The following is a 16203-nucleotide window of genomic DNA, read 5'->3' as shown; positions in this document are numbered from 1 at the left end:
GAGCCTCCTGGCCTCAAAGAACTTAGATTCCAGAGGGGGAGATAAGACTTGACGCAGAAATTGCTATTTGTTGCTATAGTAACAGAAGCCGAGGAACTAAGAGGTTTTGAGCATTTCCTCAATGTCAGCCTTTGTGGAAGAAACTGTAATCCTTCCTTAATTTTGTACCTGCTGTATAGTGTTGCTGTAAGTCTTAAATGGGATACTTTCTATAACACTCTTAGAAAAGTGGGCAACATTCACTAACTGTTAGGCATTATAATATTACTTACCTTTCAAGAGCACTAAACATATTCCGGTTCTCAGAGTTTGATTTGTTTCTCTGTCTCATCAGAACAGTGCCAACTCCTGCTGCAAGGGGGAAGCAGAGCACTTTTTATGCAGAAACAGAGATAGGTTCAGGTTTTTATTTATGAGGGCTTGAAAGCTTTGTGACTTCTCCCTCAGCTGGTATACACTGTGCCCATGTTGCAGCACCATCTTCCAAACTGTGCAGAACATCCAGTGATGGATCAGATGCATGTAGGCGCCTGCGTTTGAATCCTGGGTAACTTAGGACGGTTCTGATTCACAGAGGCATCAACAGAATGTGGTGGGCAGAATCTGGTTGAATTTCCCAGCCTTTGGCCATCCACATGGAGGTCCTGTGGTAGAAAAGGAGTGCCAGTATGATTACTTGCAGGTTCAGCTGGGAGGGCTTTTTGGTCAAATTTATTGCTCAAATGATTTAAGTTTAGTTCAGTTAAAGTCACATTCGTTGGTCTCTTACTATGTATCTTACTGTGGGGCACTGGAGATTGAAATGAATATGACTCCATCTCTGCTCAGAGGCTCTCATGGGCTAGTAGGAGAGGTGGGCACACAGATCATTGTGGTACAGAGTTGTTGCTATTCAATAACAGGAATCCATGCAGAACACTCTGGGAGCATAAAGAAAGGACATCCTTTTAACCTTAGCAGTCAGAGAATGCTTCCAAGAGGTGATGACACCCAATCTGATTATCAAGGACCTGACAAAGTTTGCCTGATGAAGGAGCCCAGTGGTAGAGGCTAAACTTCAGAAGGGGGAAAGGGATAGGATTCCAGATTTCAGGGACAAAATGATCTATGACAGGGGACGTGAATAATAATCAGTCTTCCCTGTCCTGAGCACTTCTGCCTCACTCCTCTCAGAGCTAGGAGAGAAGATATAATCTGTTTACAAAAGTTCTGTTGCTCCAGAGTCCCCTCCAAAGGACCAAGCTGAGGAGAGGAAAAGAAGAAGGCACAGGTTTCAAAACAGAGGCCTTGCTCAATGGCCCTCCTTTTACAGGCAACGCAGAAACCCTCAAAGGTGCCCAGTATGGCATCAGTACCTAAGAGACAAGCCCTGGAAATGAGAGAGGACTCAGAATTGCCCAGAAAATTAGAGCTGATTCTTAAATCAGGGTATGACCTCTGTGGAGTTGTTTAATCTCCCTTGTTAGATGGCTCTTGAAGATTTCCTAAGAATTATGTTTCCTGAAGATAAAGTTAGTCTCTTAAGATCTTTGAGTCCTAGTTAGTTTAGAAGAATATTTAAGTGCTCTAGCTCTAGAGTCAAACTTGTGTTTGAATCCTGGTTTGCCACTCACCAGGTATGTAAGCTTGTAAAAAACTGCCTAACTAACCAAGCCTCAGGTGAGGAGAATGAGAACACCTATCTCACAGGTGTGATGATGTGTCTAAAGCATTTAGCGTAGTTCCTGGCACATTAACTGCTATTATTATTGGTTTTAATATTACTATTAGTGTTAGGATTAGTATTTCTGTTAATAGTGTTAATATTAATAGTAGTCTTAGTATTACCAAAAAAATCATTTTTGGTCCAGCCGAAATTAAATCCAAGCAGAGAGATTTTACTAAACCATATCAGGGTGATTCCTCTGGAGGCTCATGTTTCAGTTAAATATGGTACTTCTCACTGGTTCTTGTCATCTTCTGCTTAGTCATCTTTTGGAGAAAACTGCAAAAATAAAGGAGGAGGTATACCTGGCTGGTACCAGGAAGAGTACTCTTTAGGTCTCTTGGATGGTCCCTATTACCTACAATAGATAGCAGTCTGCCTTTCAGCCTTGTCTCCTGCCATACTCCACCTCGCATCCCATTCTTAAACATCAGTTCACCAGAAGCAGACCTAAAATGGGTAGTAGTGTACATATGATTTCCGGAAGGCAGTTCCCAAGAAAGTCCCTTAAAGGAGTAAGGAAAACACCAAGGAGTTCTGCAAGACCGTAGGTCCAGGGGCAGTCTAGCTTCAGACTAATGCTATCAGGTGCTTTGGAGGGTAATTTGCAGGGCAGTTTGTTTCAGTTTGAGGTGTGGGATTTGGAGTTTCTAGCATAACTCCCAGACACATCTAAGTGAGGAGGCTTCAATCACGCAAGGACAATCTTACTGTGAAGTATGCAGATGTGGGCCTTAAATGCATAGAAGGGATTTCCATGGATTTGGGCGGGGGCAATAGCATCTGCTACAATCTACTTCAAGATCTCCCTCAGAACATCGTCCCCTCTTATTACTTATCTCCTCTGCATATATTGTTGTCTTTGCTTAGAATTTCCCTTGCCTCTTTCTGTTATCTTTCTAGATCCTATTGCAAACTGGAAAGCCTCAGACAGAGTTGGTGATGACCCATTTCTGCTCCCACAAAACTCAGTTTATACTTACAGTCATTACCACTATGCATTGTGACTTACCTGCCCATATGTATACTCACTTAATAATTTATGGTCTTCTTAAGGTCAAGAACTGGTTCCTATTCAGTTTGTATTCTTAGCATATATTACTGAAAAGAAAGATGTGGTGAGAGATATATAATACTTAAGAATCTGATGTCCTTTAAGATTGTGTTGAGCCAATGATGCGGTTGTCTTCTTTTGCTTACACCTGAGTTCATAATGTTACGCACAATGAAAGAGATTGCATCCAGCAGCCAATATAACTTTGTAGCTTGAGCAAGTTATACCCATTTCATCCATTTGTTCAACTGTCACTCATAACTTTATTCAATGAATAGTTATTGAGCATATGTGCCAGGCACTTGGCTAAGGACTGAAGGTACAAGGATAAACAAGACTAAATGGCCCCAGTTCTCACAAAACCTTACAGTTCACTGTAAAAACTCAAAACGTACACAATAATATAGCATGATAAATGTTGTGATTTGGAGAGTATAGGGAGCTATGGGAACACCCACAAAACCTCAGATTTGCAGTTCATGAAAGCTTCGCAGAAAAGGTAATGTCAAAGTTGAGGCCAGAGGATCAATGTATGTTAAAATGAACAATTTTTACCAATAAAGCATTAATTGAGCATCAGGGTTGATTTTACAGTCTAACTTAAGCCTCTATCAGTCTTCAAAATGGGTTATAATTTTATGAAAATAAGTAATTTATGTAAGTTCTTTGTGATACCATGTAAGTTTATTATCTGTGTCCTGATAGTTATTTCTGCAAAAAATTCAGTGAGATGCCTATTTTTAATGAATGAAATCTTTCTCTAAACCAGCTAAATCCTACTGCAGGAATCTTTGAGGAGCTTCCGTAGTCATTTTAACTTTGCAAAATTTTACTTTTGGTGCCCTTGGATTTTTATGTTTTAGAACACAGGCATTTCCTGACTGTTATGAGTGACATGAATATGGCTTTACATATGTTAAATTTTAAAAAGCTTAAAAAAATTCCTCAAAAAACTAAAAATGGAATTACCATATGATCTAGCAATTCCACTTCTGGGTATCTATCCAAAAGAATTGAAAGCATAGTTCCAAAGACATTTTTGTACATGCATGTTCATAGCAGCATTATACACAATAGCCAAGAGGTAGAAGCAATCAACTGCCCATCTACAGATGAATGAATAAGCAAAATGTGGTATATACATAAAATGGGATATTATTCAGCCTTAAAAAGAAGGAAATCCTGTCACATGTTACAATATGGAGGAACCTTGAAGGCATTATGAAACAAGCCAGTCATGAGAAGCAAATACTGTATGATTCCAGTGATATAAGGTATCTAGAATAGTCAAATTCATAGAAATAGAAAGTAGAATGGTGGTTGCCAGGGGCTGGAGGAGGGAAAAATGGGCAGTTGTTTAATGGGTATATAGAGTTTCAGTTTTGCCAGATGAAAAGATTCTGAAGATTGGTTACACATCAATGTGAATATACTTAATATTACTAAACTGTACACTTAAAAATGGTTCAGATGGTAAACTTTATGTTATGCATATTTAACATTTTTAAAAAATCTTTAAAAAACTGGAAATAATTATTTGTTTATATTTATTCCATAACCCTGAGGTAAGAGTGGTGAGAGAAAAGAGTTTGGAAGTAGTGGGGACTCAGCTCATGTAGCGGTGTTGGGAGGTGGCTTATGGCAGGATAAGGAAGCTTAAGCTTTGTCAGGTGGGCAGTGGGAGCCACTGAAGGGTTTTGAAGAGAAGGACTCTGTCAGTTTGAGATCCAGAAAGCCAGCTCCCTGGCATATTGTACAGGATGGATGGGAAAGGGGCAATCTCAGCAGCAGCCTAACCAGTCCAGAGGCTGTTGCTGTGGTCCAGCTGAGAGCTGAAAACCTGAACGTGGGCAGTGGTTAGTGGAGGTGGTGGGGGATGAGGATGGGGTAGACTCAAGAACTATTTAAGATATAAATTAGGCAGACTCAGTGATTTAATAAATTGACAGATGGTAGGGGGTGGTGAAAGAGAGGATGGAGTCTCACTGACTCCTACTTTTCTGGCTCGGGTGATTGCATAGATGGTAGTGCCTTCCTGAGAGAAAATTGAAGAGGGGGAGGAGATGTGGAGGGCAGATGGGCTGAAAGCCAGAGACACTAAAATGGGCATATGTATGACATTATTCCACTTCCAATGAACAATACATAACGGATCAAGAATGAATGTTAAACTGGATCCATGTTTCTGAGGCAGATTACCTGCCCAAATTATTCATAGAGTTAGGAAAATGAAAGTATGGTATTTTGTAATTCACAGAAATGTTCTAACCTCCATGAAGGTTGTTGTGTGTTCTCCATGAAGTGTTTTTTACCAAGCTGCTGATTCTGTTATCAGGCTTGGGCTTCATCTCCTTATGTGAGTAGAGGAGGGGATGATGAGAGTAGAAAAAGGATTCAGATTCAAATTATCTGGACAGGGTCCCAGCTCTAAGGACCACTAGTTAAGGGACCCTGGACAAGTCTCTTAACCTCTCTAAATGTGAGTTTTCTCATAAGTAAAATGGAGCATCATAGATAAGAAGAACTGCAGTGAAAGAAATAGATGAGCGTCTTTGCAAACTTCAGTCAAGATACTGTTAGCTGAAATTTTTGTTTTGAAACTAATATTAAGCTTGGAACATTGTAGAAAGCCTCCCTGGAAAATACAAGTAATGATAATCAACTTCTGAGTAAGAATGGACATCAGATTGAATTGCCAACCCTGGGTGGTTCTTCTTGTTACTGTCAGTTTATGAGTCAGACAGAGAACCGATGTCCAAGAAGTCATATTTTTCACCTAAAAATGAAAGAAACATAGGCATGATTTTGTTAAGAAGATGTGTTGTTAGTAACCTGATGTGATAAAAATAACTGTTGGTGATGATAATAAGTGGGTAGTGGGATGAGGTTAGACATCACAGGTAAGCCCGAGATAGTGTTACGACAATGTTTGGACGGTTGCCCCTAATATCCCTGTACCATTCAAAGGGAACAAAGACAAAGCAAGGCAAACTAACATTTTATTAACTGGGTTGGGGGTAGGATATAGAGTGTTCCCTTTTTTCTTTCCCAGGTAGACCAGTAGCCTTGAAATAATGAGACTCTAATGGGACAGGTCTGAAGGAAAAGGGGTGAGAAGCAAAGAGAGACAGAAAAGAGGGAAACCCAGGCCAAGGCTGAAGATAGAGGTTGACCCATGGCCATGTCTACTCTCCCACAGACCATGCATTGTCCTGACCCTTTTCCTTCTCTGCCAGCTTCCTTAGGTCTGCTTGGAAGACTCAAAGCACGGCCTTTGCCAGAGGATGCTCTTACTATTATAGGCATATAGAAGGAAGGTGACAAAGAGGAAAAGGGACCAAGAGAGAAGGAACTATTATCTCTTTCCCCTCAGGGAATCGTATCAATATAATATAGGCAGACCCTTTGCCTTGATTTTTAAGTTCTTTAAAAGAAAACTCCATCTTCGGAAATTGTGATCTTTTGTCCTGGAGTCCAACTAACCCAAATCAACACTCCTCTTCCTTGGATATGAAAGGAAGAAAAGATTGTCTTCCTTTGAGGCCAATACAAAAAATTCAGGTGGCAAAAATTTTCCCTTATTTCCTAGAGAACTTAAGGCTTGGACATAATCTGAATCAAAATTAGGCTTCCTGAATGATTGTATCAGAATTCTGTCTTCTTGCTCAGTACTTTTTCTTTTCCATCCTTGACCTAGAATTTTTAGCACATATTTAGCTAATCTGGTCATTTGGAGGGTTACCTCCTCACCTACTTAGGTAAATAGTCTCTGTCTTATTTGTTATCACCCTTCTGTATTTTATAAACAGAGATAGTGCATTATCAGGCAAAAACAAGCATTGGTTGGTATTGATGATTGGTTCAGTAGTGCTTCCACTTGACCTGGTTAATGGTGACCACCAAAAGAGACTGCAGCAGAGCCTGTTTGGTGATGTCAGCAATAGGTACACACTGTGTCCTGTAAATGAAATGAGAATGTGAAGTGCAGAACTGTACCCTTTGCAAACGCTAATGCTTTTCTCTTTCTTGTCTTTTTTCCCAGAAGTATCGCTATCAAGATGAGGACGCGCCACATGATCATTCCTTACCTCGACTGACCCACGAAGTGAGAGGCCCTGAACTTGTGCATGTATCGGAAAAGAACCTGTCTCAAATAGAAAATGTCCATGGATACGTCTTGCAGTCTCACATCTCTCCTCTGAAGGTCAGTTCTTTTGCTCTTAGAGCGGGCGGCAGTGAGTGGTTTGCATTGCTAAGGGAGATGTTTGCTGGCCTTAAGTGAGGCTCTTTGAAAACACTACAGTGAGACATGGTTGCCAAAGGGTCTCTCTGTGGTTTGGAGCCTTACTGGGAATTCCTGACACAGGGAAGTTCTTCTTACAGTTATTTGTTGAAATGTCTGGCAGATCCTTTTAGTTGTTGAGAATGGGCTAAGGAAAGAGCAAACAGTGAAAAACTAAAAGGGAAAATAAACTGACCATGTATTTACAAAGTCCAGGAGGACATCAAGTTTTGTTCAGATCTATCTCTCCATCTCTATTCTTGGCTCCAGATAAAACAAAGGAAGTAAATATAACATGATGACACCTAGTAATTGCCTTACCATGTAGACTAAAAAGGAAAATGCGTGAGTTGGTTCATCAACAGCTCTATTTTATATTTCTTTCTATGTGGTGTCATACTTTTCCAACGTTTTCTACTTTTTTTCTTTAATTTAAAACAATTTCTTGATAAATGCTATTTTGATAAGAGGGGCAATGAAATGAGAGTAAGGATTTTCTGTGTTCCTTGGTCGCAGTTTACTCTGTCTTTTGCTTTGCTGATGCTATGGATTTTGTGTCTTGGATAAAAGCTTATAAATGTTGATTAAAGTCAAAAAAGGAAACATGGAACTAGAGTCAGTGAGGTAATAGAAGACAATTGAAATGTAAAACAAAACAAAACAAAAAACTACCAAATAACCCCTTGATATTGCTAAAAAATTTTTTCTTTTATTTTGTTACTTACAACATTCACTTCACTAGCACTTTCATATAGCTGTGTTGCAATAAAAAATGTAGCCATGAAGGTTGCCCTGATGCCTTCTGGGATCTTATTATACCTTCCAGAACATCAAAGAAAGGCTAAATTATGTTTAATATAGTTCCAAAGGTTGGTATATTTTAATACCCTGGCATCCTAAAACCGCATTATCAAATAAACTAGTGCTAGTTACCACAAATTAGTTAAAATAGTAGGCTAATTGGCAAATTCCAGTAAATATTTTATAGTATGTAAAAATATGTAAATATTTTGCTTCTGGAATCCATTGTTCAATTCTTCCCAGAGTCTCTTTGGAAATCATTGACTGATGGATGGACATAGGTATTTTTAGCCAGGAGAATAGTAGATTAAAGGTTGGAGAACAGGAATTTACCTTCTTATACTTAGGGCTGTCATGTAGGAAACTCCATCCATATTGGAGGGCAGAAGCAGAACCACTGTGCATGATTAACAGGAATGTATATTTGGGATCATTATAAGACCACAACTTCTGACAGTTAGAACTACCCCCAAAAAGTACTACTTTGCGAAGCAGGAATTCCCTGTCCCTAGAAATCAGGCTTGCATGATGACCTGGCAGTGGTATGATGGAAAGGACTCCTTTTTCAGCAGGAGGGCACACAAAATTGTCTCTAAGCTCCAGTCTAACTATAGGAATCAATGATTCTATCCTGTGGTCAGATGAATACCTTCCTGCTTTAAGGACCTTTCATCTTTGCAAACAATTGCTCATCCTTAATCTGTGCTGACCAGTGTAAACTGAGAAAGGGCAGAGCTGGGAGACTGGACTGCACAGAGAGTATTTACACTTCAGATGTTTTTCTTTCTAACCGGATGAAAGAATCCCTGTAAGAACCTCCATGAAGCCTCCCTTCCATTTTGTCCTCCTAACTTGTCTTTCCCCGCTTCCTACCACTTCCTTTTCTAATCGGCTCTAGAGCATAGCTCCCAATGGCTTTAAGCTGAGAAGGACAATGGAGACTAGTCTAAAGCTAGGCTGGCAACAGTAAAAAATAGGAACAAGATAATAAAAGCACTATCAGATCTTCATTTTGTATATTAAATTTTTAGCATATACTTGATAATATAATTATCTGAACATCTACAGTTTGTTGATTATACCATGTGTTATGCTACTTCATGCCTCATTTGGAAAATGTCTATTAGAGTCGAAGGAAATTTTGCTCTTTCTGAAGATCATATATCTCAGATATAAAGGAATCTTTCCTATCTCCCCTTTATCCCTTGATTCTAGGAATCTCAGAGTTAAATGTCTTCCACTTTGGTGGCTTTTCCTCAGCTTAGGTTTTCTGTTTCTGTTGCTCCGTTCTATCTTATTTCTTACTATGTTCTTTAAAAAAATTTTTGGTTTTTATGTTTTTACCATAGTGATGTCTTTTATTGATGGTTTCCCACATCTGCTTTAAAAGTAGCCACCTGTGAATAATAAATCTCTGATATGAAACATCAAGGTTAGAATAGGCTTTCCTTCCTTTTTGGAATCACCAGCTCAGTAGTGTGACCCCCCAATGTATTGTGAAGAGAATGGAAAGGTGAGCTCATCCAGGACTTCTGCACCCAGCCTGTGAGGTAGCTATTTTGGGACCAGGACTTTTCCTTCATGACCCTCTAGAGGTGTTGTTTGTGCTGAACAAGATACACTCTTAGATTGTCTTAATGAAGAGACTGTGTACCTTTCTTCTATCAACAACAATGATAGAGATAAATATGCACAGTTTTTCCAGAAAAGAAAACACCCCAATGTGTTGAGTTTGCCAATTTCGTGGTGTAAACTCTCCCAGTATTGCTGATTTCAGGCTACCAACCTGAAGCTACTGAATATATTTGCAAAGATGAGCACATGAGGCTCTCATGAGACAGGACGAGTTGGCCCAGGACAGCACTATCAGGCTCAAGCACGTGTATTTTTACAGCAACAGGACACATTTCCTAATCAAGTTGTTAAGAGGTTATTATATTATCACAGTTCAAGTGTTTGGCAAACCTGCCATGATTAAAATTGAATGTGTTATTTTCTCATAAAGGAAGCCTATTAAAGTCATAGAAATGCTAAGAGGGTACAAATACTCCATTAGACCTGGCATATTTTCAACGTTGTTGCTTCTTTGATCTGTCTGGTGCTCTTGGGTCAAGCATTAAAAGGGGGAAGAGTGAGGAGGCAAAACACACAATCATATACCATTCCCTGAATCCTACTTAGAAGACAATGGGGTTCTCTAGTATTAATTAGGAACTTACATGTGGCATGCCTGAACAGAGTGTGAGATTGCTGGAGAACAGTTTAGATGTCGCATTCAGCGGGCTCTGAACCATTAGCAGGGTAATCTCACTGTTCCAGGTTTGACAGTCATTTCTTCCATCACCGCATAGCACTTGAAACCTCAGTTCTAAGATTCATCTGCCTTTGGAGCACAACGGCTGCCTGGCTGATAGATGGGCTTGCTTAGCCTGTTTTCATTAGAGTGCCTCGACCAGTGTGAAGTATGGGGTTGGAAGGAGAAATGCAATTTAGTGGTTTATTTTCCTTGCCTCCAGATGGGGATGCTTTCTCTTCAGATGCTACCTTAGAATCTTCCACAAAAGAAATTGGCCTGTAATAAAGTATGGACATTTTCTTTTCAGTTTAGATCAATTCAATAAGTATTAATTGACTATCTACTAGGCGTATCATAATAGGTGGTGGGGAAACAAAGGGCAGTAAAACATGATTTTAAATATGCGCATCATTTGCAAATATTTTCTCCCATTCTGAGGGTTGTCTTCTTGTCTTGTTTATGGTTTCCTTTGCTGTGCAGAAGCTTTTAAGTTTCATTAGGTCCCATTTGTTTGTTTTTGTTTTTGTTTTTATTTCCATTGCTCTAGGAGGTGGGTCAAAAGGGATCTTGCTGTGATTTATGTCATAAAGTGTTCTGCCTATGTTTTCCTCTAAGAGTTTTATAGTGTCTGACCTTACATTTAGGTCTTTAATCCATTTTGAGTTTATTTTTGTGTATGGTGTTAGAGAGTGTTCTAATTTCATTCTTTTCCATGTAGCTGTCCAGTTTCCCCAGCACCACTTATTGAAGAGGCTGTCTTTTCTCCATTGTATATCCTTGCCTCCTTTCTCAAAAATAAGGTGACCATATGTGTGTGGGTTTATCTCTGGGCTTCCTATCCTGTTCCACTGATCTATATTTCTGTGTTTGTGCCGGTACCATACTGTCTTGATTACTGTATCTTTGTAGTATAGTCTGAAGTCCAGGAGCCTGACTCCTCCAGCTCTGTTTTTCTTTCTCAAGATTGCTTTGGCTATTTGGGGTCTTCTGTGTTTCCATACAAATTGTGAAATATTTTGTTCTAGTTCTGTGAAAAATGCTATTGATAGTTTGATAGGGATTGCATTGAATCTGTAGATTGCTTTGGGTAGTATAGCCATTTTCACAATGTTGATTCTTCCAATCCAAGAACATGGTATATCTCTTCATCTGTTTGTATCATCTTTAATTTCTTTCATCAGTGTCTTATAGTTTTCTGCATACAGGTCTTTTGTCTCCTTAGGTAGGTTTATTCCTAGGTATTTTGCAAAGGAAGCAACTGACAAAGGATTTATCTCCAAAATTTACAAGCAGCTCATGCAGCTCAATATCAAAAAAAACAAACAACCCAATCCAAAAATGGGCAGAAGACCTAAATAGACATTTCTCCAAAGAAGATATACAGATTGCCAACCAACACATAAAAGGATGCTCAACATCACTAATCATTAGAGAAATACAAATCAAAACTACAATGAGGTATCACCTCACACCAGTCAGAATGGCCATCATCAAAAAATCTACAAACAATAAATGCTGGAGAGGGTGTGGAGAAAAGGGAACCCTCTTGCACTGCTGGTGGGAATGTAAATTGAAACAGCCACTATGGAAGACAGTATGGAGGTTTCTTAAAAAACTAAAAATAGAACTACCATACGACCCAGCAATCCCACTACTGGGCATATACCCTGAGAAAACCATAATTCAAAAAGAGTCATGTACCACAATATTCATTGCAGCTCTATTTACAATAGCCAGGACATGGAAGCAACCTAAGTGTCCATCAACAGATGAATGGATAAAGAAGATGTGGCACATATATACAATGGAATATTACTCAGCCATAAAAAGAAACGAAATTGAGTTATTTGTAGTGAGGTGGATGGACCTAGAGATTGTCATACAGAGTGAAGTAAGTCAGAAAGAGAAAAACAAATACCGTATGCTAACACATATATAAGGAATCTAAAAAAAAAAAAAAAATGGTTCTGAAGAACCTAGGGTCAGGACAGGAATAAAGATGCAGACTTAGAGAATGGACTTAAGGACACGGGGAGGGGGAACTGTAAGCTGGGATGAAGTGAAAGATTGGCATGGACATATATACTGTACCAAATGTAAAAGAGATAGCTGGTGGGAAGCAGCCACATAGCACAGGGAGATCAGCTCAGTGCTTTGTGACCCCCTAGAGGGGTGGGATAGGGAGGTTGGGAGGGAGACACAAGAGGGAGGAGATATGAGGATATATGTATATATAGCTGATTCACTTTGTTGTAAAGCAGAAACTAACACACCATTGTAAAGCAATTATACTCCAATAAAGATGTTAAAAATAAATAAATAAATAAATAAATATGCGCGTCACTCTCCTAGGGAACCTCAGTTCTAATTATGTATGACTTATCTTCACTCTGCAGTAGGATTTCAAATTTCTGAATCTTAGGTACTGTGAGACCCCAAGCATCTAGCAGAGTACTCTTTACAGAGTATCTGTTAACTCTCTATCTCAGGTTCTTCATCTGTAAAATGAAGGTACCAATAATATTTATCTCATAGGATTTTTATACTAATTAAATGAAATAATACATGTAAAGTGTTTAGTAAGTGTCTGGCACATAGTAAGCACAACCAAATATCACTTTTGATCTTGTTATTATCATCAACCTGCTATCATGACAAATACTTCAAAATCATTTATTTTATTTATCTCATTTGACCTCTATGAGATATTATACCTGATGTTAAAATTAAATAGTTCCCTTCAACCACAGAACTAGTGAATAGGAATGCCAATATTTGTGTCTTGGGTCTTTCTGGATACAAAATCTGTATTCTTTATCACTCCTGTGTTATATTACCTTCCTCTAAATGGTTCTACTAATTTTAAAGAGATCTTAGCGTCAAATTTTCCTTCCTTGGCTCCAGGTGTGTAAAATTTGAAGATCATTTTTTTCATATAACCTTATTCTTAAAAGTTAAGCAAATATAAAATGTAAGCAAATGTGTAAGAAATTTAGTTTCCTAAATGAGAACCATGAAGAGTGGTGATAGATGGGAGCATGATGAGGAAATAGAAGGAAAATAGGTTCTATCTTTAAAATATTTCAATTCACCCAGTAGTAAACTCCCAAGGATTATGTTGCTCTCCCATGACAAAAAGTAGTTATTTGGGAGCTAGTTCCCTTTTGAAGAATCCCTTGAGATTGTAAGAATTTGTTTCTCAGCAAGAGAGACACACTTTGTTTTGAGCAATTGGAGCGTTTTCTGCATTGAGATACAATCCTCACACTAGGTGTAGAGAACCCAGGTAAGTCCACACCACAACCCTCATGCTTCTTCTTCCCAGGACCTGGCAAGATCTATTTCTGTCATTTTTATTTAGTTATTCATCTTTTAAAATGTTCATTCCAAGTGTGTTTAATTTTATAAACTATCTTATAATTTTCAGAAATGAGCAACGTAGAAGTTACACATTCAAACATTGATCGATAAATGAATAAAGCTACTCTCTATGCTCTGTTTCACGTTAACATGATATTTGTTAGACCAGAAATCCAGCCAGTTGTTTTGATTCTACTTTTATTCATAACCATTAGTTTTGTTTTAATAAATTTACTGTCAGTATATCATCATTATACGAACGCCCTCAAGGTCAGGATGTATGTTGGTTTTACTCATTATTATATTCTCAGTCCTTTAACACATACTTTGTTAAATTAATTATTCGTAAATGGCAATATGAACAGTTATGAATAATTGCCTTCTGGGGGATTAGTGACATTGATATTAAAATAAGCAAGAAATTAAGGCACAGACTTCTTGTTTTTCTCTATCTGTTGTCCCCTAATCATTGATACAGAATTTCATCGATTTTAAACCTGATATTTCCTCATGTATTACATATCTGAAATCTGGATGTGTCCTAAAATCAATGACATCTTGCAATTAAAATTGGCAGCATCTCCTAGGGTGCAAAAAAATGGTATGTCTTACAGTCAAAGTCAGCAATGATTATTTACAAGGAAGATTAAAGGGTTTTTTTTCATAGATTGGTGTGAATTGCTTTAATCAGATAAATATGATTTTCTATCTTCTAATTCTCATTGAGACCAGAATAAACAGTTCTGGGAAGATTTACCAGAAAGTGAGAATATAAGAAGTTAGGATAGACTCTTATACCCTTGAACAACTGGGCATTTGTTGAATATATATGGAAAAACAATGGAGAATCTGGAGGCAGTGCAAGTTTGGGGAAATTATAGGGGGTGATTGCTCACAAATGAGGAAGCTAATATACAGAACTGCAGGCAGGAAAGATAAAGTGTACTTTGTTGCACAACTATTTTCTTAACAGAGTTGCCAGAGCCTGCCTTATAGGAAAGTATGTTTTAGCCAACAGTACAATTAATCTTTCTTCGTGAAGTCTTTCCTATTAACTCTTGACCGACTCCACTCGGTTATAACGTCCTATGACACATGGAGTTTGCATAGTTAGCTTTTTTATATGCACCTTATTCTATTAATCGAAATAATTTTGTGGAATTAGGTATTGTCCTTTCCTTTAGATATTCCATTTATCTTGCTCCTAATAAATGCGTAAGCTCCTGTGAACTGGACCACATCTTATTTTTGTTTTGTTTTATTTTTCTTCTTTCTCCCTCATTGACGTCTACAGTGAAACTAAACCAGGATTTCCCAAAGTGCGTCTGGTGGGATTTTGTCAGCATTATAAGGAAAAGAAAGGGATGAATGCTGAAAACATTTGAGAGGTTAAATCCATTAACTTATTGAATGATTTCTCGGTCTTTAATATGATAATATGAAATATAAACCTCTAAGATGGGGATATGATTAATACACAGTATTTTCCAAACATGTTTGGTCATGAGACCATTTTTCCCAAATAAAATTGTTTTTTGTTTGGACACATACACTTCCGAAAATACTATAACAGACACATATATGATGACGATTACAACCAATAGAAAAGTTTAACATAAAAATTTATTCTGGCCTTAGAAGCAGCCTCAGTCAGATTGAATACCTGGTCCTCTACTTACTGGCTGTGTGAGCTTGCTTAAGTTTTTTTAACCTCCTTCAGCCTCAGTTTTTTTATTTGTAAAATAATGGCATTCACTCATATGTTTCTATGAAGTTTGAGCTCTGTAAAAAGAGCTCAGTGTTAGGCACATAAGAAATACACAAAAATGGCAGCTATCCTTATTGCTATTGATGTTTTGATATTAGTATGTATTAGTATTATTTTAATATTCTAAACTAGAAACTTATTTATGGATTTTTTTTTTCATTTTAATCTCTCCTTTGTTTTCAAATGTCTTAGTGTTCTCATCTTCCTCTCTTTATCCACAGCAATTATCCCTGTTCAGGTTTTCATTACTTTCAGGCAGAAAGTAGTGTGGTTATTGTAAAACATCATGGACTTTGGAGCCAAAAAAATAAATGTTTGAATCCAGACTGTACTTTCTGGCTGGGTAACCTCAGGAAAATCATCTAGCATTTCTGAGATGCAGTTAAGTTTAATATGAACAGAACCTCTTATGTGTATTGATTGATTCATTTATTTATCCGTTCATTCATTTGTACAGTAAAATCTCTTCGACCTTCTCCTGTATGCTGGGCTCTATGTTATTCCCTGAAGATACAAAGAGGAATATGCCTTCAAGTTGCTTACAAGCAATAGTTAGATTCACAAACTTGGAGATGTATACATTATAACATGTCATGTTATGTGCAATAAAGAAAGTACCAAAGAAGAGAAAAATGCTCCCAAGACCTAGAGAAATGATTTAATTTTCTCTGAGCTGGAGATCTAGGGATAGGTATGGTCAGAGAAAGCATTATAGGGGAGCTTATTTTGACTTGAAGGAAGTTGGAGATAAAGCAGACAGGTCAAGTTTGTCCCAGACTCCAGCAGTTGTCTATCAGTATGGAAGAACTCTAGAAATAGCAGGTTATTTTTATTTATAATTGAGTAGGGCAGAGGGATGGAATATAAGGATTAAGAGGGGGTACAGAAGTGGGTCCAAAGCATGCCATCAAGCAAGGGAGATAGACGGGAACGTAAT

The 16203-nt window shown here is 38.0% G+C and overlaps 1 protein-coding gene across 2 annotated transcripts in view; it reads left to right on the top strand.

Moving 5' to 3' along the window:
* Positions 1–16203, top strand: part of DLG2 (discs large MAGUK scaffold protein 2) — a 1232045-nt gene that overhangs the window by 173855 nt on the left and 1041987 nt on the right. For both annotated transcript variants that reach the window (XM_057552562.1, XM_057552552.1), the window contains exon 2: positions 6802–6963. In XM_057552562.1, coding sequence (XP_057408545.1) covers positions 6802–6963 — 162 coding nt within the window. The remainder of the gene's footprint in view (positions 1–6801; positions 6964–16203) is intronic.

This window comes from Balaenoptera acutorostrata, chromosome 9, assembly GCF_949987535.1.
Source record: "Balaenoptera acutorostrata chromosome 9, mBalAcu1.1, whole genome shotgun sequence".
NCBI lineage: Eukaryota > Metazoa > Chordata > Mammalia > Artiodactyla > Balaenopteridae > Balaenoptera > Balaenoptera acutorostrata.
This window is presented reverse-complemented; position numbering and strand designations above follow the sequence as displayed.